Source organism: Hylobates moloch, unplaced genomic scaffold (assembly GCF_009828535.3).
Source record: "Hylobates moloch isolate HMO894 unplaced genomic scaffold, HMol_V3 SCAFFOLD_1, whole genome shotgun sequence".
NCBI lineage: Eukaryota > Metazoa > Chordata > Mammalia > Primates > Hylobatidae > Hylobates > Hylobates moloch.
In genome coordinates this window covers 183,805,283-183,828,130 of record NW_026652276.1, presented here as the reverse complement: position 1 = coordinate 183,828,130, position 22,848 = coordinate 183,805,283, and the positions used below count along the sequence as shown (strand labels likewise).

General features: G+C 40.3%; 1 protein-coding gene across 13 annotated transcripts in view; it reads left to right on the top strand.

Moving 5' to 3' along the window:
* FBXL13 (F-box and leucine rich repeat protein 13) overlaps positions 1-22,848 on the top strand; it is a 304,728-nt gene that overhangs the window by 59,862 nt on the left and 222,018 nt on the right. For 10 of the 13 annotated variants that reach the window (XR_009209023.1, XR_009209022.1, XR_009209020.1 and 7 more), the window contains one exon: positions 2,069-2,236. The exons of 1 other annotated variant lie outside the window; for it this stretch is intronic. Coding sequence is in view for 3 of the 12 variants with exons in the window: in XM_058425448.1 (XP_058281431.1) it covers positions 2,069-2,236 (168 nt within the window). In the remaining 9 variants the exon portion in view is untranslated. Of the gene's footprint in view, positions 1-2,068; positions 2,237-22,848 lie in introns of those variants that run through there. 2 more of the 13 variants (XR_009209025.1, XR_009209024.1) reach the window with 2 other exon arrangements.

Below are 22,848 nucleotides of genomic sequence, written 5' to 3'. Positions count from 1 at the left end.
TATTTTTATTTTTTTGGGACAGAGTTTAGCTCTTGTTGTCCAGGCTGGAGTGCAATGGTGCAATCTTGGCTCACTGCAACCTCTGCCTCCCAGGTTCAAGCAATTCTCCTGCCTCAGCCTCCCGAGTAGCTGGAATTACAGGTGCCTGCCACCACACCCAGCTAATTTTTTTGTATTTTTCGTAGAGACGGGGTTTCACCATGTTGGCTAGGCTGGTCTTGAACTCCTGACCTCAGGTGATCTGCCCACTTCGGCCTCCTAAAGTGCTGGGATTACAGGCATGAGCCACCGCATCTGGCCGGGATTCTTGTTCTTTAACTTAATAATTTAAAATTTACTTCAGCTGTTAGTATATCATTACTTAATATTGGTTTAGTATGCTCAAAGTAACACTATGATCAGATGTAGAAACATGCTGGATTTTTTTTTCTGTAGTACATTAGTAGGAGATATTTTATTAATATTCTTTGAAATACAAAGTAAGGGTAGATAGGAAAGAGAATGTGGGGTGAAGTTAAATCCCGTTCTTTTGTGGTTGCCCCATGGATCAATGCCTCTACTCACCTGAATTTGGTTCAGATGTTGAGACTGACAATAGCACACACACAGCAAAAGAATATGAGGGGATTTATTACTTACATATGCTTAAAACAGTGCTAGAGCCTGTGCTGAGCTTTAAGCATCTCAGAGGTTACTTGAGATGCTCTCTAGAAGTTTATAATCTATAGGTTTTGAGCTGGTGGTCTTGTAGGCTGTCCTCTAGGCTTTGCCTTTTGCAAACTACCTTTTCAATGTTACCAGTGGAACAGCTCTACTTTGGGTACCTAACACTATGTTAGTCTGCTCATTCACTGCTTTCCACCAGTCTGTATATTAAGCTGGTGTTTTGATAACTGCCCTCTATGCCTGATCACTGATTGTCTAATAGTGAAATAGGTAGCTGTACATGACCAGTCCCCCCTGTACACCCCCTTCAGCTAAACATCCCTGAATATAAAAATTAGCCAGGCATGGTGGCGGGCCCCTGTAATCCCAGCTACTTGGGAGGCTGAGTCAGGAGAATCTCTTGAACCCTTGAGGTGGAGGATGCAGTGAACCAAGATCACACCACTGCACTCCAGCCTGGGCGACAAAAGCGAAACTCCTTCTCAAAAAACAAACAAAAAATCCCTGAGAGCAGGCAGTATTGTTCTCTTAGTATTCTCCATATGCTGAGCATAATGTTTTACACACAGTAGTTGATATATATTAATATATATAATGTATGTTATATATACTATAATAATATTAAGATATATGTATATTATATATATTATATAGTTAATGGTGTGTTTAGAGAACTTTTTTTCTAGATATATGATTTATTGACCTAACAATCATTCTACATTCCCTTAAATGGAGTGAGGATGGCAAGTGTATGCTGGGAGCAGAGGCAGGGAACACCTATGTGTCAAGTGCTCCACGTGTGTTCTTCCTCAGGCTCTAATGTGTGTGTGTATACACACACATACATACACACATATACATACACATATATATATTACATCAATATATATTACGCCAATATTGTGTATATGTTTATGACTGAAATACTTACTACCTTTATTTATTACACAGTTTTCAGAAGTGTATCAAAAGTTAAAATGGGGACTTCCTGTGACAATAAATTTGGTAATTTCCCAAATACATTACTTCTGACTTCCCTTTTTTGTTATCTGTATGTTAATCACCTTCACTCCGTGCACCAATTACCAGTTTTATCATTGCCAGAGCCTTGACTTTGTGGTCCTCACTTCCTCATCTGTGAAAGAGGAGACTAGTTCAGCTTTTCAAGATGGCTGCCTGTGCCAGTGTTTTATGACAACTAATGGAAATGATCTGTAATACTTTGGTGGTTCAGAGAACATTAAACATGCTTATGAAAAATTATAGTTTATGTAGTAATGATGACGATCATAAATAATGTTTAATTGGTCCTATTCTTGTGTCAAGCACTGTGCTTTGTGTCTGTCATCTCTCTTGACCATTACAGCAATTCCATGGAATTTTAAAATTATTTTCATTGCAGATATTAAAACATGAACTTCAATTGAAAAAATGGAAAAATAGATTAATACTCAAAAGAGCTGCTGCAGAAGAATCCAATTTTCCTGAACAAAGTTCTTCTGAAGTCTCTCTTGCAGATGAGACTCTAAGATGTGACATTTCACTGTTACCTGAAAGAGCAATATTACAGGTTTGTATGAATTCAGTACACATTATATTCTATAATCTGCCATGTGTGGTGGTGCATGCCTGTAATCCCAGCTATTTGGGCGGCTGAGACAGGAGAATTGCTTGAACCCAGGAGGCAGAGGTTGCAGTGAGCCGAGATCACACCATTGCACTCCAGCCTGGGCGACAATAGCAAAACTCCATCTCAAAAAAAATATATATATATATATATACATACATATATGTATATATATATATGTATATATATATATACATACATATATGTATATATATATATGTGTATATATATATGTATACACTACAATCCTACTCGATACATTGCATTCAGTTAGAATAAGGATATTTTTGCCCATTATTTCTTCGTTTACAAATCACCTGCTCCTATCTTGTCTGTTTTTACATTGTAATTCCTATAATTTTCTTACTGGTTTGTAATAGCTCTTTATATTGGCAATATTAGCCTTTTGGAATATATTTGGATATTTTTTCCCCCACACTTGATGTTTGCTTTCAATTTTGCTTGTGGAGTCTTCTGGTGACAGGATTTTTTTTTTTTTTCGTTTTTGTTTTTTTGACATGGAGTTTCACTCTTGTTGCCCAGGCTGGAAGTGCAATGGTGCAATCTCGGCTCATTGCAACCTCCGCCTCCTGGGTTCAAGCAATTCTCCAGCCTCAGCCTCCAGGTAGCTGGGATTACAGGTGCCCTCCACTACGCCCAGCTAATTTTTTGTATTTTTAGTAGAGATGGGGTTTCACCATATTGGCCAGGCTGGTCTCAAACTGCTGACCTCAGGTGATCCACCCACCTTGGCCTCCCAAAGTGCTGGGATTACAGGCATGAACCACCACACCCGGCTGATGACAGAAATTTTAAAGCCTTATGTAATAAAGTCTGTCATCTTTGCCCTAATTATTTTTCTCTCTCTCTCTTTTTAACTTTTATTTTAGGTTGAGGGAGTATATGTGAAGGTTTGTTATATGCAGGTAAATTGCGTGTCATAGGAATTTGGTGTACAGATTTACTTTGTCACCCAGGTTATAAGCCTAGCATTCAATAGATACTTTTCCAATCCTCACCATCCTCCCACCCTCCACCCTCAAGTAGATCCTGGTGTCTGTTCTTCCTTTCTTTGTGTCCATATGTACTCAGAAGTTTAGCTTCCACTTGTAAGTGAGAATGTGTAGTATTTGGTTTTCTGTCCCTGTGTTAGTTTGCTTAGGATAATGGTCTCCGACTCCATCCACGTTGCTGCAAAGGACATGATCTCATTCTTTTTTATGGCTGCATAGTATTTCAATGTATATATATACCACATTTTAAAAAATCCAGTCTACTGTTGATGGGCATTTAGGTTCATTTCGTATCTTTGCTATTGTGAATAGTGCTGTGATGTGCATATGCATGCATGTGTCTTTATGGTAGAATGATTTATATTCCTTTGGACATACACCCAATAATAGGATTGTTGGGTTGAATGGCAATTCTGTTTTATGTTCTTTGAGAAGTCGCCAAACTGCTTTCCACAATGGCTGAGCTAATTTACATTCCCACCAGCAGTGTGTAAGCATTTCCTTTTCTCTGTAACCTTGCCAGTATCTGTTATTTTCTGACTTTTTAATAATAGCCATTCTAACTGGTGTGAGATTTACATTTCTCTAATGATTAGTGATGTTGAGCATTTTTTCATATGCTCATTGGTTGCCTGTATGTCTTCTTTTTTTTTTTTTTTTTTAAGAGAATTACGGTAAGGATTTTTTTTAAATTTTTTTTAAGGTATCATGACAATCTTTAATATGTATGCACCTAACAGCAAGACATTAAATTATAAATGGCAAAACTCACAGAAATTCAAACAAATAGACAATACTACCATTATAGTTGGTAACTTTAACAATTTTTCTTTTAAAAATTGATAAATCAAGGAAGTAAAATACATCAATAAGAATATAATTGAATGAAAAACACCATTAATTAATCTGATCTAATTGACATTATACCACATCCAATGACATCAGAGTACATATACTTAAGCTTGTATGCAAGATTTACAAAATTAGACTACATTCTGGGCCAGAAAAACATACCTTAACAAGTTTCAAAAAGCAGAAATCATAGAAGACATATTTCCAGATAGCAATACAATTAACAATATATAAATAAAAGGAATAGAGTTGGAAAATGCCCTAATGTTTGGAAATTAAATAAAACATTTCTAAATAACATCTGGATCAAAATTCTTTTGAGAAGTGTTTGTGTGCTTTGACTACTCTTTTAATGGTTTTTTTTTTTTGTTTTGTTCTGTTTTGTTTTGTTTTGTTTTGTTTTTTTGAGATGGAGTCTCGTTCTGTCGCTCTGACTGGAGTGCAGTGGAGCGATCTCAGTTCACTGCAGGCTCTGCCTCCCGGGTTCACGCCATTCTCCTGCCTCAGCCTCCTGAGTAGCTGGGACCACAGGTGCCTGCCACCATGCCTGGCTAATTTTTTGTATTTTTAGTAGAGATGGGGTTTTACCATGTTAGCCAGGATGGTCTCAATCTTCTGACCTCGTGATCCACCCGCCTCGGCCTCCCAAAGTGCTGGGATTACACGCGTGAGCCACCATGCCCGGCTAATGGTGGTGTTTTTTTCTCGTAAATTTGTTTAAGATCCTTATAGATTGTGGATATTAGACTTCTGTTGGATATATAGTTCACAAATGTTTTATCCCATTCTATAGGTTGTCTATTTATTCAGTTGATAGTTTCTTTTGCTGGTAGAAGCTCTTTTGTTTAATTAGGACCCATTTGTTAATTTTTGTTTTTGTTGCAATTGCTTTTGGAATCTTCATAATGAAATTTTTGCCAAGTTCTATGCCAAGAATGGTATTTCCTAGGTTATCTTCCAGGGTTGTTACAGTTTTAAGTTTTACATTTAAGTCTTGAATCTATATTGAGTTGATTTTTGTATATGGTGTAAGGAAGTGGTCCAGTTTCAATATTCCGCATGTGGCTAGCCAGTTATCCCAGTATCATTTATTGAATGAAGAGTTCTTTCCCTGTTGCTTGTTTTTCTTGATTGTGTAGATGTGTGGCATTATTTCTGGGCTCTTTATTCTGTTCCATTGGTCTATGTTTCTGGGTTTTTTTAAATACTTTTAAGTTCTAGGGTACATGTGCACAACGTGTAGGTTTGTTACATATGTATACATGTGCCATGTTGGTGTGCTGCATGCATTAACTCGTCATTTACATTAGGTATATCTCCTAATGCTATCCCTCACCCCTCTCCCCACCCCACTACAGGCCCCAGTGTGTGGTGTTCCCCATCCTGTGTCCATGTGTTCTCATTGTTCAATTCCCACGTATGAGTAAGAACATGCGGTGTTTGGTTTTCTGTCCTTGCAATAGTTTGCTGAGAATGATGGTTTCTAGCTTCATCCATGTCCCTACAAAGGACATGAACTCATCCTTTTTTATGGCTGCATAGTATTCCATGGTGTATATGTGCCACATTTTCTCATTGATGGACGTTTGGGTTGGTTCCAAGTCTTTGCTATTGTGAATAGTGCCACAATAAATGTATGTGTGCATGTGTCTTTATAATAGCATGATTTTTAATCCTTTGGGTATATACTCAGTAATGGGATGGCTGAGTCAAATGGTAATTCTAGTTCTAGATCCTTGAGGAATCACCACACTGACTTCCACAATGGTTGAACTAGTTTACAGTCCCACCAACAGTGTAAAAGTGTTCCTATTTATCCACATCCTCTCCGGCACCTGTTGTTTCCTGACTTTTTAATGATCGCCATTCTAACTGGTGTGAGAGGGTATCTCATTGTGGTTTTGATTTGCATTTCTCTGATGGCCAGTGATGATGAGCCGTTGTTTCATGTGTCTGTTGGCTGCATAAATGTCTTCTTTTGAGAAGTGTCTGTTCATATCCTTCACCCACTTTTTGTTGGGGTTGTTTGATTTTTTCTTGCAAATTTGTTTAAGTTCTTTGTAGATTCTGGATATTAGCCCTTTGCTAGATGAGTAGATTGCAAAAGTTTTCTCCCATTCTGTAGGTTGCCTGTTCACTCTGATGGTAGTTTTTTTTTGCTATGCAGAAGCTCTTCAGTTTAATTAGATCCCATTTGTCAATTTTGGCTTTTGTTGTCATTGCTTTTAGTGTTTTAGACATGAAGTCCTTGCCCATGCCTATGTCCTGAATGGTATTGCCTAGGTTTTCTTCTAGGGTTTTTATGGTTTTAGGTCTAACATTTAAGTCTAATCCATCTTGAATTAATTTTTGTATAAGGTGTAAGGAAGGGATCCAGCTTCAGCTTTCTACATATGGCTAGCCAGTTTTCCCAGCACCATTTATTAAATAGGGAATCGTTTCCCCATTCCTTGTTTTTGTCAGGTTTGTCAAAGATCAGATGGTTGTAGATGGGTGGTATTATTTCTGAGGGCTCTGTTCTGTTCCATTGGCCTATATCTCTATTTTGGTACCAGTACCATGCTGTTTTGGTTGCTGTAGCCTTGTAGTATAGTTTGAAGTCAGGTAGCGTGATGCCTCCAGCTTTGTTCTTTTTGCTTAGGATTGTCTTGGCAATGCGGGCTCTTTTTTGGTTCCATATGAACTTTAAAGTAGTTTTTTCCAATTCTGTGAAGAAAGTCATTGGTAGCTTGATGGGGATAGCATTAAATCTATAAATTACCTTGGGTAGTATGTCCATTTTCACGATATTGATTCTTCCTATCCATGAGCATGGAATTGTTTTCCATTTGGTTGTGTCCTCTTTTATTGTGTTGAGCAGTGGTTTGTAGTTCTCCTTGAAGAGGTCCTTCACATTCCTTTTAAGTGGATTCCTAGGTATTTTATTCTCTTTGAAGCAATTGTGAATGGGAATTCACTCATGATTTGGCTCTCTGTTTGTCTATTATTGGTGTATAGGAATGCTTGTGTTTTTTGCACATTGATTTTGTATCCCGAGACTTTACTGAAGTTGCTTATCAGCTTAAGGAGATTTTGGGCTGAGATGATGGGGTTTTCTAAATATACAATCATGTCATCTGCAAACAGGGACAATTTGACTTCCTCTTTTCTTAATTGAATAACCTTTATTTCTTTCTCCTGTCTGATTGCCCTGGCCAGAACTTCCAACGCTATGTTGAATAGGAGTGGTGAGAGAGGGCATCCCTGTCTTGTGCCAGTTTTCAAAGGGAATGCTTCCAGTTTTTGCTCATTCAGTATGATATTGGCTGTGGGTCTGTCATAAATAGCTCTTATTATTTTTAGATACGTCCCATCAATACCTAATTTATTGAGAGTTTTTAGCATGAAGGGCTGTTGAATTTTGTCAAAGGCCTTTTCTGCATCTATTGAGATAATCATGTGGTTTTTGTCTTTGGTTCTGTTTATATGCTTGATTACGTTTATTGATTTGCATATGTTGAATCAGCCTTGCATCCCAGGGATGAAGCCCACTTGATCATGGTGGATAAGCTTTTTGATATGCTGCTGGATTCGGTTTGCCAGTATTTTATTGAGGATTTTTGCATCTATGTTCATCAGGGATATTGATCTAAAATTCTCTTTTTTTGTTGTGTCTCTGCCAGGCTTTCGTATCAGGATGATGCTGGCCTCATAAAATGAGTTAGGGATTATTCCCTCTTTTTCTGTGGATTGGAATAGTTTCAGAAGGAATGGTACCAGCTCCTCCTTGTACCTCTGGTAGAATTCAGCGGTTAATCCGTCTGGTCCTGGACTTTTTTTGGTTGGTAGGCTATTAATTATTGCCTCAACTTCAGAGCCTGTTATTGGTCTATTCAGGGATTCAACTTCTTCCTGGTTTAGTCTTGGGAGGGTGTATTTGTGCAGGAATTTATCCATTTCTTCTAGATTTTCTAGTTTATTTGCGTAGAGGTGTTTATAGTATTCTCTGATGTTAGTTTGTATTTCTGTGGGATCAGTGGTGATAACCCTTTTATCATTTTTTATTGTATCTATTTGATTCTTCCCTCTTTTCTTCTTTATTAATCTTGCTATCGGTCTATCAATTTTGTTGATCTTTTCAAAAAACCAGCTCCTGGATTCATTGATTTTTTGAAGGGATTTTTGTGTCTCTATCTCCTTTACTTCTGCTCTGATCTTAGTTATTTGTTGCCTTCTGCTAGCTTTTGAATGTGTTTACTCTTGCTTCTCTAGTTCTTTTAATTGTGATGTTAGGGTGTCAATTTTAGATCTTTCCTGCTTTCTCTTGTGGGCATTTAGTGCTATAAATTTACCTCTGCACACTGCTTTAAATGTGTCTCAGACATTCTGGTATGTTGTGTCTTTGTTCTCATTGGTTTCAAAGAACCTGTTTATTTCTGCCTTCATTTCATTATGTACCCAGTAGTCATTCAGGAGCAGGTTGTTCAGTTTCCATGTAGTTGAGTGGTTTTGAGTGAGTTTCTTAATCCTGAGTTCTAGTTTGATTGCACTGTGGTCTGAGAGACAGTTTGTTATAATTTCTGTTCTTTTACATTTGCTGAGGAGTGCTTTACTTCCAACTATGTGGTCAATTTTGGAATAAGTGCGATGTGGTGCTGAGAAGAATGTATATTCTGTTGATTTGGGGTGGAGAGTTCTGTAGATGTCTATTAGGTCTGCTTGGTGCAGAGCTGACTTCAATTCCTGGATATGCTTGTTAACTTTCTGTCTTGTTAATCTGTCTAATGTTGACAGTGGGGTGTTAAAGTCTCCCATTATTGTTGTGTGGGAGTCTAAGTCTCTTTGTAGGTCTCTAAGGACTTGCTTTATGAATCTGGGTGCTCCTGTATTGGATGCATGCATATTTGGGATAGTTAACTCTTCTTGTTGAATTGATCCCTTGACCATTATGTAATGACTTTCTTTGTCTTTTTTGATCTTCGTTGGTTTAAAGTCTATTTTATCAGAGACTAGGATTGCAGCTCTTGCTTTTTTTTTGTTTTGTTTTCCATTTGCTTGGTAGATCTTCCTCTATCCCTTTATTTTGAGCCTATGTGTGTCTCTGCATGTGAAATTCGTTTCCTGAATACAGCACACTGATGGGTCTTGAGTCTTTATCCAATTTGCCAGTCTGTGTCTTTTAATTGGAGCATTTAGCCCATTTATATTTAAGGATAATATTGTTATTGTGAATTTGAGCCTGTCATTATGATGTTACCTGGTTATTTTGCTCATTAGTTGATGCAGTTTCTTTCTAGTGTCAATGGTCTTTACAATTTGGCATGTTTTTGCAGTGGCTGGTACTGGTTGTTTCTTTCCATGTTTAGTGCTTCCTTCAGGAGCTCTTGTAAGGCAGGCCTGGTGGTGACAAAATCACTCAGTATTTGCTTGTCTGTATAGGATTTTATTTCTCCTTCACTTATGAAGCTTAGTTTGGCTAGATATGAAATTCTGGGTTGAAAATTCTTTTCTTTAAGAATGTTGAATATTGGCCCCCACTCTCTTCTGTCTTGTAGAATTTCTGCTGAGAGATCCGCTGTTATTCTGATGGGCTTCCCTTTGTGGGTAACCCGACCTTTCTCTCTGGCTGCCCTTAACATTTTTTCCTTCATTTCAACTTTGGTGAATCTGACAATTATGTGTCTTGGAGTTGCTCTTCTCGAGGAGTATCTTTGTGGCGTTCTCTGTATTTCCTGAATTTGAATGTTGGCCTGCCTTGCTAGGTTGGGGAAGTTCTCCTGGATAATATCCTGAAGAGTGTTTTCCAACTTGGTTCTTCTCCCCATCACTTTCAGGGACACCAATCAGACCTAGGTTTGGTCTTTTCACATAATCCCATATTTCTTGGAGGCTTTGTTCATTTCTTTTTACTCTTTTCTTCTCTAAACTTCTCTTCTCGCTTCATTTCATTCATTTGATCTTCAATCACTGACACCCTTTCTTCCACTTGATGGAATCGGCTACTGAATCTTATGCATGTGTCACGTATTTCTTGTGCCGTGGTTTTAAGCTCCAGCAGATCATTTAAGGACTTCTCTACACTGGTTATTCTAGTTAGCTATTCATCTGATCTTTTTTCAAGGTTTTTAGCTTCTTTGCAATGGGTTCAGACTTCCTCCTTTAGCTTGGAGAAGTTTGATTGTCTGAAGCCTTCTTCTCTCAACTCGTCTAAGTCATTGTCCATCCAGCTTTGTTCCGTTGCTGGCGAGGAGCTGCGTTCCTTTGGTGGGGGAGAGGTGCTCTGATTTTTAGAATTTTCAGCTTTTCTGCTCTGTTTTTTCCCCATCTTTGTGGGTTTATCTACCTTTGGTCTTTGATGATGGTGACGTACAGATGGGGTTTTGATGTGGATGTCCTTTCTGTTTGTTAGTTTTCCTTCTAACAGTCAGGACCCTCAGCTGCAGGTCTGTTGGAGTTTGCTGGAGGTCCACTCCAGACACTGTTTGCCTGGGTATCACCAGCAGAGGCTGCAGAACAGCGAATATTGCTGAACAGCAAATGTTTCTGCCTGATCATTCCTCTGGAAGCTTCGTCTCAGAGGGGTACCCAGCTGTGTGAGGTGTCAGTCTGCCTCTACTGGGAGATGCCTCCCAGTTAGGCTACTCGGAGTTCAGGGACCCACTTGACGAGGCAGTCTGTCTGTTCTCAGATCTCAAACTCCGTGCTGGGAGAACCACTACTCTCTTCAAAGCTGTCAGACAGGGACATTTAAGTCTGCAGAGGGTTCTGCTGCCTTTTGTTCGGCTATGCCCTGTCCCTAGAGGTGGAGTCTACAGAGGCAGGCAGGCCTCCTTGAGCTGTGGTGGGCTCCACCCAGTTCGAGCTTCCAGGCCACTTTGTTTACCTACTCAAGCCTCAGCAATGGCAGGTGCCCCTCCCGCAGCCTCACTGCCGCCTTGCAGTTTGATCTCAGACTGCTGTGCTAGCAATGAGGGAGGCTCCATGGGTGTGGGACCCTCCGAGCCAGGCACGGGATATAATCTCCTGGTGTGCCGTTTGCTAAGACTGTTGGAAAAGCACAGTATTAGGGTGGGAGTGACCCGATTTTCCAGGTGCCATCTGTGACCCCTTCCCTTGGCTAGGAAAGGAAATTCGCTGACCCCTTGCGCTTCCTGGGTGAGATGATGCCTTGCCCTGCTTCGGCTCTCGCTTGGTGGGCTGCACCCACTGTCCAACAAGCCCCAGTGAGATGAACCTGGTACCTCAGTTAGTGAGATGAACCCAGTACCTCAGTTGGAAATGCAGAAATCACCCATCTTCTGCGTCACTCACCCTGGGAGCTATAGACTGGAGCTGTTCCTATTCGGCCATCTTCGAACCTCCTCACCCCCCGCCACGTTTCTGTTTTTGTAACGGAACCATGTTGTTTTGGTTACCATAGCCTTATAGTGTAGTTTGAAGTTGGGTAATGTGATGTCTCCAGCATTGTTCTTTTCACTTAGGATTACTTGGCTATTTGGACCCTTTTGTGGTTCCATATGAATTTTAAAATAGTTTTTTTCTAATTCGGTGAAAAATGCCATTGGTAGTTTGATAGGAATAGCATTGAATCTGTAAATTGCTTTGGGCAGTATAGCCATTTTAACAATATTGGTTCTTCCTATCCATGAGCATAGATTGTTTATCCATTTGTTTGTGTCATCTCTGTTTTCTTTTTTGCATTGTTTTGTAAATCTTGTTGCAGAGGTCTGGCCGGGCGTGGTGGCTCACGCCTGTAATCCTAGCACTTTGGGAGGCCGAGGTGGGCAGATCACGAGGTCAGGAGATCGAGACCATGGTGAAACCCTGTCTCTACTAAAAATACAAAAAATTAGCTGGGGGCAGTGGCGGGCACCTGTAGTCCCAGCTGCTCGGGAGGCTGAGGCGGGAGAATAGTGTGAACCCGGGAGGCGGAGCTTGCAGTGAGCCGAGATTGCACCACTGCACTCCAGCCTGGGCGACAGAGCGAGACTCCTTCTCAAAAAAAAAAAAAAAAAAAAAAAAAAAAAATTGTTGTAGAGGTGTTTCACCTCCTTGGTTATAGCTGGTTATAGCTGTATTCCTGTTTATTTTATTCTTTTTTTGTGGCTATTGTGAATGAAATTGAATTCTTAATTTGGCTCACAGTATGGATGTTGTTGGTGTATAGGAGTACTATTGATTTTTGTACATTGCTTTTTTTTTTTTTTCTTTTCTTTGAGACGAGAGTCTCACTCTGTCACCCAGGCTGGAGTGCAGTGGTGTGACTTGAACTTACCGCAACCTCTGCTTCCCGGGTTCAAGCAATTCTCATGCCTCAACCACCCAAATAACTGGAATTACAGGCATGGACCACCAAACCCAGCTAGTTTTTGTATTTTTAGTAGAGACAGGGTTTAGCTATATTGGTCAGGCTGGTCCGAACTCCTGGCCTCAAGTGATCTACCTGCCTCAGCCTCCCAAAGTGCTGGGATTACTGCCATGAGCCACTGTGCACAGCCAGTACAGTGATGTTGTATCCTGAAACTTTGCTGACGTTGTTTGTCACATCAAGGAGCTTTTGGGCAGAGACGATGGGGTTTTCTACGTATAGAATCATATTGTCTGCAAACAGGGAGTTTGACTTTCTCTTTTCCTTTGAGTGTCTTTTATTTCTTTCTATTGCCTGATTTCTTTAGCTAGGACTTCAGTGCTGTGTTGAGTAGGAGCAGTGAGAGAGGGCATCCTTGTCTTGTTCTGGTTTTCAAGGGGAATGCCTTCAGCTTTTGCCCATTCAGTAGGATGTTGGCTGTGGGTTTTTCATAAATGGCTCTTATTATTTGAGGTGTGTTCCTTCAGTGCCTAGTTTGTTGAGGGTTTTTAACATGAAGGGATGTTGAATTTTATTGAAAGCCTTTTCTGCATCTATTGAGATGATTGTGTGGTTGTTTTTAGTTCTCTTTATGTGGTGATCACATTTATTGATTTGCATGTATTGAACCAACCTTGCATCTTAGGGATGAAGCCTACTCAATCATGGTGGAAAAGCTTTTTGATGTGCTGCTGGATTCGGTTTGCTAGTATTTTCTTGAGGATTTTTGCATCCATATTCATCAAGGATATTGGCCTGAAGTTTTCTTTTTTTGTTGTATCTCTGCCAGGTTTTGGTATCAGGATAATGTTGGCCTCATAGAATGGGTTAGGGAGGCATTCCTCCTCCTTAATTTTTTAGAATAATTTCAGTGAGAATGGTACCAGCTCTTCATTATACATCTGATAGAATTCAGCTGTGAATCCATCTGGTCATGGGTTTTTCTGTTTGGTAGGCTTTTATTACTGATTTGATTTTTTTGTTTGAGGCAGGGTCTTGCTCTGTCACCCAGGCTGGAGTGCAGTAGTGTGATCATGGCTCACTGCAGCCTCAACCTCCCAGACTCAAGCAATCCTCCCACCTCAGCCTCCAAATAGCTGGAACCACAGGCATGTGCCACTATGGCTGGCTAATTTTTGTATTTTTCTGGTATAGAAAGGCCACCATGCCTGGCCTTTTTACAATGTTACTGTCATGACTTACTCATTTGATTCTGGAACTAAATATTAGTCTGTACAGGGATTCAATCTCTTCCTGGTTCAATTTTTGGAGGTTGTATGTTTCCAGGAATTTATCCATTTCTTTTAGGTTTTCTAACTTGTGTGTATAGAAGTGTTCATAATAATCTCTGAGGGTTTTTTGTATTTCTAGTGGGTCAGTGGTAATACACCCTTTGCCATTTCTCATTGTGTTTATTTGGATCTTCTCTGTTTTTTAAAATTAGTTTATCTACCAGTCTACCTTGTATTATTAATTCTTTCAAAGAAAAAGCTCCTGGATTTATTGATTTCTGTATTTTTTTTGCCTCTTAATTTCCTTTAGTTCATCTGACTTTTGTTATTTTTTGTCTTCTGCTAGTCTTGGGGTTGGTTTGTTCTTGTTTCTCTAGTTCCTGTAGTTGTGATATTAGGTTGTTAATTTGAGATCTTTCTAACTTTTTGATGTGGGTGTTTAGTGCTGTAAACTTCCCTCTTAACAGTGCTTTGGCTGTGTCCCAGAAATTCTGATATCTTGTATCTTTTTTCTCATTATTTTAAAAGAATTTCTTGATTTCTGCCTTAATTTCGTTATTTATCCAGAAGTCATTTAGGAGCAGGTTGTTTAATTTCCATGTAATTGTATGCTTTTGATTGATATTCTTAGCATTAATTTCTATATTTATTGCATTGTCTGTGAGCTTGGTTGGTATGATTTTGGTTTTTGGGAGTTTGCTGAGAATTGTTTTATGTCCAATATATGTGGTTGATTTTAGAGTATGGACCATGTGCAGATGTGAAGAATGTATGTTCTGTTGTTTTCGGATGGAAAGTTCTGTAGATTTATATTAGGTCCATTTGGTCAAGCATTGAGTTCAGGTCCTGAATATTTGTGTTAGTTTTCTGCCTCGATGATCTGTTCAATAGTGTCAGTGGGGGTATTCAAGGCTCCCACTATTATTGTGTAGTTATCTAAGTCTCTTTGTAGGTCTCTAGGAACTGGTTTTATGAATCTGGGTTGAGCACATATGTATTTAGGATACATAGGTCTTCTTGTTGAATTGAGTCCTTTACCATTATTTAATGCCCTTCTTTATCGTTTCTTGATCTTTGTTAGTTTGAAGTCTGTTTTGTATGCAATAGAATAGCAGCCCCTGCCCTTTTATGTTTTCTTTTTGCTTGGTAAATTTTTCTCCATCTCTTTACTTTAAGCCTAGAGGTGCCAGTGCATGTGAGATGGGTCTCTTTAAGACAGTATACCATTGGGTTTTGCTTTCCACTCTGTGCCTTTTAATTGGGGGCATTTAGCCCATTTACATTCAAGATTAGTATCGATACATGTGGCTTTGATCCCATCATCTTGTTGTTAGCTGGTTATTATGCAGACTTGTTTGTGTGGCTGCTTTAGAGTATCACTTGTCTATGTACTTAAGTGTATTTTTATAGTGGCTCATAATGGTCTTTCCTTTCCATATTCAGTGCTTTCTTCAGGACCTCTTGTAAGGCATGTCTGTTGGTAACAAATTCCCTTAGCATTTGCTTGTCTGAAAGTATTTTATTTCTCCATTGTTTAGGAAACAGCTTGGCTAGATATGAAATTCTTGGTTGAAAATTTTGTTTTGTAAGAATGCTGAATATAGGCCCCCCCAGTCTCTTCTGGCTTGTAGGGTTTCTGCCGATAGGTCTGCTCTTAGCCTGATGGGGTTCCCTTAGCAGATGACCTGCGCTTTCTTTCTAGCTGCCCTTTTTTTTTTTTTTTTTTTTTTTTGAGTTGGAGTTTCACTCTGTCACCCAGGCTGGAGTGCAATGGCACAATCTCGGCTCACTGCAACCTCCGCCTCCTGGGTTCAAGCGATTCTCCTGCCTTAGCCTCCTGAGTAGGTGGGATTACAGGCATGTGCCACCACACCGGGCTAATTTTGTATTTTTAGTAGTGATGGGGTTTCTCCATGTTGGTCAGGCTAGTCTCGAACTCCTGACCTCAGGTGATCCAGCAGCCTCAGCCTCCCAAAGTGCTGGGATTACAGGTGTGAGCCACTGCGCCCAGCCCTAACTGCCTTTTTACTTTCATTTTGACCTTGGAGAACCTGAAGATTATGTGTTTTGGGATGGCCTTCTTTTGTAGCATTTTTCAGGAGTTCTCTGCATTTCCTGAATTTGAATGTTGGCCTCTCTGCAAGATTGGGGAAATTTTCATGGACGATATCCTGAAATATGTTTTCCAAGTTCCTTGGTTTCTCTCCCTCTCTTTTCTCTTTCAAGGACGCCAGTGAACCATAGATTTGGTCTGTTTACATAATCCCATATTTCTTGGAGGTTTTGTTCATTCTTCATTGTTTTTTTCTTTATTTTCATCTGACTGAATTATTTAGGAGAGCCAGTTTTCAACCTCTGAGATTCTTTCCTCAGCCTGGTTGATTCTGATGTTAATACTTACAAGTACATTACTGTGTTTTTCAGCTCTATCAGATCAGTTTGTTTGTTTCTTTTTTTGACACAGAGTCTTACTCTGTCTCCCAGGCTGGAGTGTAGTGATGCTATCTTGGCTTACTGCAACCTCTGCCTCACAGGTTCAAGCAATTCTCCCACCTCAGCCTCCCGAGTAGCTGGGATTACAGGCATGCACCACCACACTCGGCTAATTTTTTTTGTATTTTTTAGTAGAGATGGGGTTTCACCATGTTGGCCAGGCTGGTCTTGAACTCCTGACCTCAGGTGATCTACCCACCTTGGCCTCCTACAGTGCTGGGATTACAGGCGTGAGCCACCACACCTGGCCTGTTTCTTTCTTATGATGGCCATTTGGTCTACTACCTCCAGTATTGTTTTATTGTATTCCTTAGATTTCTTGGATTGGGTTTTAACTATCTCCTGTATGTTGATGATCTTCATTCCTATCCTTATTTTGTATTCTACATCTGACATCTCATCCATTTCAGCCTGGTTAAGAATCATTGCTAGGGAACTAGGGCAATTGTTTGGAGGTAAGAAGACACTCTGGCTTTTTGAATTGCCAGAGTTCTTGCACTGGTTCTTTCTCATTTGTGTGGGCTGATGTCTCTTGAATCTTTGAAACTGCTGTCCATTGGATGGATTTTTTTTGCTTTTTTCTTCTTTGATGCCCTTGGGGTTTGATTATAGAATAAGGTGGTCTGTTGGCTGGCCTTGATTCTAGTCTACTCCTGGATCTTGGAGGACCTCCCACCTCCGATTACTCTGTCCCTGCCCATGTTTCTTTTGTTGGGTGTTCGGTTGCACAGAGCTGAATCAGGCAGGGGCTGCAGTTGGCATACAAGCCATATCCTTGCCAGGTCAGCCCTAATCTTCTGTCTGTGTGCTTCCTGGGAAAACATGAAATTTCTGGGGAACACAGATTGTAGAGAGGAATGAAGCTGGGGACCAGCCTGTCTGGGCTCAGCATGGAGCCAGGAGAACCACTGGAACATGGGAAAGAGTGAGTGGGTGAGTGCCCCAAGGGGGATTCATACTCTCCACAGGGACCTATGCAAAACTGGGAATGGCAGAATCACCTTGGCTTCCCCCTAAACCCCCCTACTGCACTATATACTGAGGTAGAATTCAGGCAGAAGTGGTACTGCTGGGTTGGAAGCTCTAGTGGGTGTGGCCCATCTGGCTATCAGAGGCAAGGGTGGGTGGAGTTGCCCACCCTGCCATCCAGGTGTTTCCAGGGTAATAGGAGGCTGCACTTCTCAGCAAATTCAAGCAGAAGTAGGACTGCTTGTCTGTAGGCTGTAGCAGGCATGGCTTACCTGTCTGCTGGTGGTGGTGGTGGCTGGGGACGCTCACCCTGCCATCTGGCTATTTCCTGGGACAACAGGAAGCTCTGCCCTCTAGCTGAGTTCACATAGGAGTGGGAACACTGGGCCAAAAACTCTAGCAGGCATTATCTGCCTGGTTACCAGTGGCGGGGGTGGGTGGGGTTGCACACTCTGCCATCCATGTATTTCTCGGGACAACAGGAAGCTGTGCCCTCCATTCAAGTTCATACAGAAGCAGGGACAACAGGAAGCTGTGCCCTCCATTCAAGTTCATACAGAAGCAGGGCCACTGGGCTGGAAGCTCTGGCACCTGGTTACCAGTAGTGGGGTGGGCGGGGTCATGGGCTCTGCCTGCCATCCAGGTGTTTCCTGGACCAACAGGAAGCTATGCCTTCTGGCTCAGTTCACACAGAAGTGGGGTTGCTGGGCTGCAAGCTCTAGCAGGTATTGCCAGCCTGGCAACCAGTGGTGGGGGCAGGTGTCTACTGTCCAGGTGTTTCCTAGGACAGCAGGAGACTGCACTTCCCAGCTGAGTTCACACAAAAGTGGGACCACTGGGTTGCAAGCTCTAGCAAGTGTTCCCCACCGGGCTCCAAGTGGCAGAGTTGGGTTGAGTGGCTGGCTCAGTAAGGGCTGAAGCAGGACTGCTGGGCTGGAAACTGGTGCCTAGCCCTGTCCGGCAAGGAGGGGTGGAACAATTTTACTGCTTCCAGGTACTGCTACTGCAGCCTCTATTGGGGCTATAATGCTGGTGCTGGTCTGCTCCAGGGCCCAAGCCTTGTAGAGGTCCCCTTGCACTCAGGAGTTGCCCCTAAAAAATGTCTGACTGGCTTTCTGCCTCAGTCTAAAGTGTGGTAGCAGGGTGTTGGGGGAAACCAGGGGGATTCTCCCATTCCCAGTCTTGCACAAGTCCTTCTGAACAGTGTGAATCACCCTGGGGGCTCTCACCCACTCGCCCTTTCTCATGTTGTAGTGGTTCCCCTGGCTCCATGCTGAGCCCAGACAGGCTGGTCCCCTGCTTCATTCCTCTCTGCAATCTGTGTTCCCTGCTGCCTTGATGGATCGAATGTGGTTTCTCAGATGGTTGGCCTGCAGGGTCAGTGTTCACTAGCCCTTTTGTTTTCTCTCGGTGAGAGTGGAGCACATGAGCTGCTTCTAATTCGCCATCTTGGCCCCTCACCTATTTGTCTTTTTAAATGTCATATTAATATGTCATTCTTAGTTGTTTTTCTAAGGCATATCACACTCCTTCCTACACTCATGCAGCTATCTTTTTTTTTCTTTTGAACTCCTATGCCTTTGACTGCTAATGTTCCTTTGTTTATCAGTGGCTGCTCTAGGATTTGAAATACGCGTTTTAGATACCATGGACTGTCTTCAAATAATGTTATGCCACTTTACATTAAAGGACCTAACAAGAGTATGCTTTTATTTTCTCCCTCCTTTGCATTGTGCTATTATTGTCATTTATTTTGCTTTTATAGATTTATAAACTCGACAATATAATTTATTTTTGCTTTAAATAGTCAATTATAAGCTGGGCACGGTGGCTCATACCTGTAATCCCAGCACTTTGGGAGGCCGAGGTGGGCAGATCACCTGAGGTCAGGAGTTTGAGACCAGCCTGCCCAACATGGTGAAACCCTGTCTCTCCTAAAAATACAAAAATCAGCCGGGTATGTTGGCATGCACCTATAGTCCCAGCTACTTGGGAGGCTGAGGCGGGAGAATCTCTTGAACCCTGGAGGCAGAGGTTGCAGTGAGCCGAGATCGCACCACTGCACTCTAGCCTGGATGACAGAGCGAGTCTCTGTCTCACAAAAAAAAAAAAAAAAGTCAATTGTATTTTATCCAGCATACATTTTTCATTTTTAGCAATCTCAAACTTATAGGAAGTTGCAAACACAGAACATTTTTTCCTGAATAATTTGAGAGTAAGTTGCCAACATGATGCCATGAATATTATCGATGTATTTCCTATAAACAGGGCATGCTTTTACAGTTGATCATCAAAATCCTCCCAATTCAGGTTTATTCAGTTGTCCCAAAAGGTTCTAGCAAAAGGACCCTGTGCAGTTCATATGTTGCAATTGGTTGTCATGTCTCCTTGGCCTCCTTCAGTTTGGAATAGTTACTCAATCTTTCTTTAATTTTCATAACCTTGACATAAAGATTAGGGATGTTTTATTGTAGAATGTCTCTCAATTTGGGCTTGTTTTATGTATAATATCTGCATGAGTAGACTAATGTTAGGCCTTTTTGTTAGAAAGACCATAGACGTGGTCTCATGGCATCATCTTAGTAGCACAGGACTTGGATTTAGGCAGTTGACTTCTTCTTTGGCTCCATCTATCACCTGCCTTGGGCTCCAATACCCTACAATAAGCCATGCCTCCTCATTGCCTTCCTTTTCCCACTTGGGCTCTGATATTTCACTCCGGGCCATTCCTCCTGGGAGACACCCTCCTCACCCTTCTTGAGCTCCAAACCCTGTGCCAGAATGGCCCACTGATTGGATACCCTCCTTTCCACACTTGTTCTGATATACCTGCCCTGGACCACTTCAGCTCCTCCCATACCCTTCGTCTGGCATGGATGTCTACTCTGCTTGGCCCAATCTAATGACTGTGAGATTGAACTCTATGGGAAGGAGAAAGGAAAAGGGTAATGGAAGGGGTTCAATTATTTTTTAAAACAATTAAAACCCCAGAAAAACTTATTTTATATTTCTCCACAAATTGTTCATTTTTTGTGCTTTTTCTTTAGATCTGAGTTTTCATCTGGAGCTATTTTTCTTCAACATAAAGAACCTCCTTTAACATTTCTTGAAGCACAAGTCTGTTAGTGCTAAGTTTTCTCAGTTTTATTTTTCTGAAAAAGCATTTTGCCTTTATTTATAGAATTCTAGGCTGACAGGTTTTTTTTTAAGTTTATTAATTCTATTTTAAGATATAATTCCATCATCCTCTGGCTAGCATTGCTTTAAATCAGTTAGGGGCTAAATATTTTTTTTTCTGCTTTTGTAAGTAAGGTGTCTTTTTTTCTTGCTGCTTTTAAGATTTCTCTATCATCGACTTTTCAGCAGTTTGATTATGATGTGCCTTTATGTGATTTTCTTTATGCTTGTCCAGTTTGGAGTTCATTGAGCTTCTTAGATCTGTGGGTTTATATTTTTAGCAAATTTAGAGGTTTTCAGCCATTATTTCGTCAGCTATTTTTCTGTCTCCTTCCTCTTTTTGGGACTCCAGTTATACAGATATTACATAACTTAGATAACTTAATATTGTCCCATAGGTCATTGAGTTTCTGTTCATTTTTTGTTAGCCTTGTTTTTCTTTCTGTGTTTCATTTTGAATAGTGGTTATTGCTATTTCTTCAAGTTTAGTAATTTTTTAATGCAAGTGTCTGATTTGCTGTTAGGCTCTTCCAGTGAACTTTTAAATTACAGATATTGTATTAATCTCGAGAAGTTTCCTTTGGTTCATTTTTAAAATCCCACTTCCCTTCTTTTTAAGTTCATTTTTTTCTTTATATCCTTGAACATTTTTATAATAGCTGTTTTAAAGAATCTGTTTACTAGTTCTGTTATCCTTGCAATTTCTCTGTGTGTTTCTATTTTTGGTTTCTCTCTTAGTTATTTGTCACGTTTTCCTGCTTCTTTACAAATCTAGTAATTTTTTATTATATGTTGGATAATCTTATAGGTTATATTGTTGAGTGTCTAAATGTTGTCTTTCTTTGAAGAGAGTTGAATTTTATTCTGGTAGTTAATTTACTTGAAGATAAGTTTAATCTTTTCCATTTATATTTAAGCATTTTAAGGGAAAATCTAGAATAACTTTCACACTAAGGTTAGTTTATCTCTGTTTCTATCATATGACATTTCTGGGTCTTTATTGAATGCCCCAAGTATTCAATGACACATCTCCATTTTGGTTTGTTTTAACTTATAAATTTCTCAATCCTGTTTGAACTGTACTAGTGACTCAGCTTACAGTTCCCGGGTATATGTTTTGTCCCTGGTAGATATTTTTTGTTCAGCTTCATGGTGTCTCACTCTGTGCATACACAGCTTAGAATACAGTCGAAGACTCAAGAAGATCCATATGCGTATTTCTCAAGCTCTCATTCTGTGTAGCTCCCACTTTTCTGCCCTAAAATTCCAGCAGCCTCAACAAACTTGAACTCCAAGATCTGTCTTCTTGGCTTAGTGAGACTATCTGGCACCCCTTCTATCATAAGTAGCTAATATACACCCCCAAGTAGTAAACCTGGGCTATCATAGATCTTGTGTCATTTTTTTCCCTTCTTTTGGAGATCACAATACTGTGCTGCCTTGTTATCTACATCTAAAAGCAGTTGTTTCATGTATTTTTTCCATTTTTAATATTTTATATTGGGAAAGATAGCCTTGTACCAGTTACCTTGTGGGTGACTGTTTATAGTTTTCTGAACTTGCATGGTAGCCAACTTCAGCCATAATAGTTTCTGACTGTCCTTCTATGGGTCTCTTCTTTTTTTTTTTTCAGTTTCTTACACAGTCTGTCTAAACTCTTATTCTGAACTGAATGTTGTTTCCCCTCAAAATTCACATGTTGAATCCCTGGTCCTCAGTGTACTATATTTGAAGATAGGGCCTGTGGAGAGTTGATAAAAAATTAAATGAGGTCAAAAGGGTGGGGCTCTAATCCAGTAGAACTGGTGCCCTTTTAAGAAGAGAAAGAAACACCAGAGCTCTCTCTCTGCCATATGAGGATGCAATGAGAAGGTGGCTTTCTGCAAATCAAGAAGAGGGCCCACAGCAAGAAATGAATTGACCAGTTTCTTTATTTTGGACTTCATAGCTTCCAGGACTGTGAGATATGTTTCTGTTGCTTAAGCAATCCAGTCTATGGTATTTTTTTTTAATGACGGCCTAAGCAGACTAAAACAACTGTTTAATTTTCATCATGCTAAATCCTCCACTTCACTGCTCTTTGCCTTTACTTTCCATCCTTGTTCACTAAGAAAATATATGCCATCAGGTAGGAACTCCTTCAGCTTTCTTTCTTACCTCCTTCCTCAATCCTGTTTTTCTGATGTCCCTACCCTCTTTTCAAATGTACCTTCATCTGTACCTACTTTTGCTTCCTTTTCTGTTCTCAAGAAATTTTGCCTATATAATGTGCAGTATTTATATCAGATGCTTTTATTTAATTTCTGCCATAGGTAGTGATATTATCTACTTTTGGGCCATTATTAATATCAGTTCTGAGTAAATGAAGTGTAGTTGACAGAAAGCTGTATAGGTAACTTTAAATACAAGATTATTTGTCAATATAATTTTTGTTGCCTCAACCAAGGTACTCAATTGTTGACCTATACTGAGTCATACCTGGAGGTCTAGGAC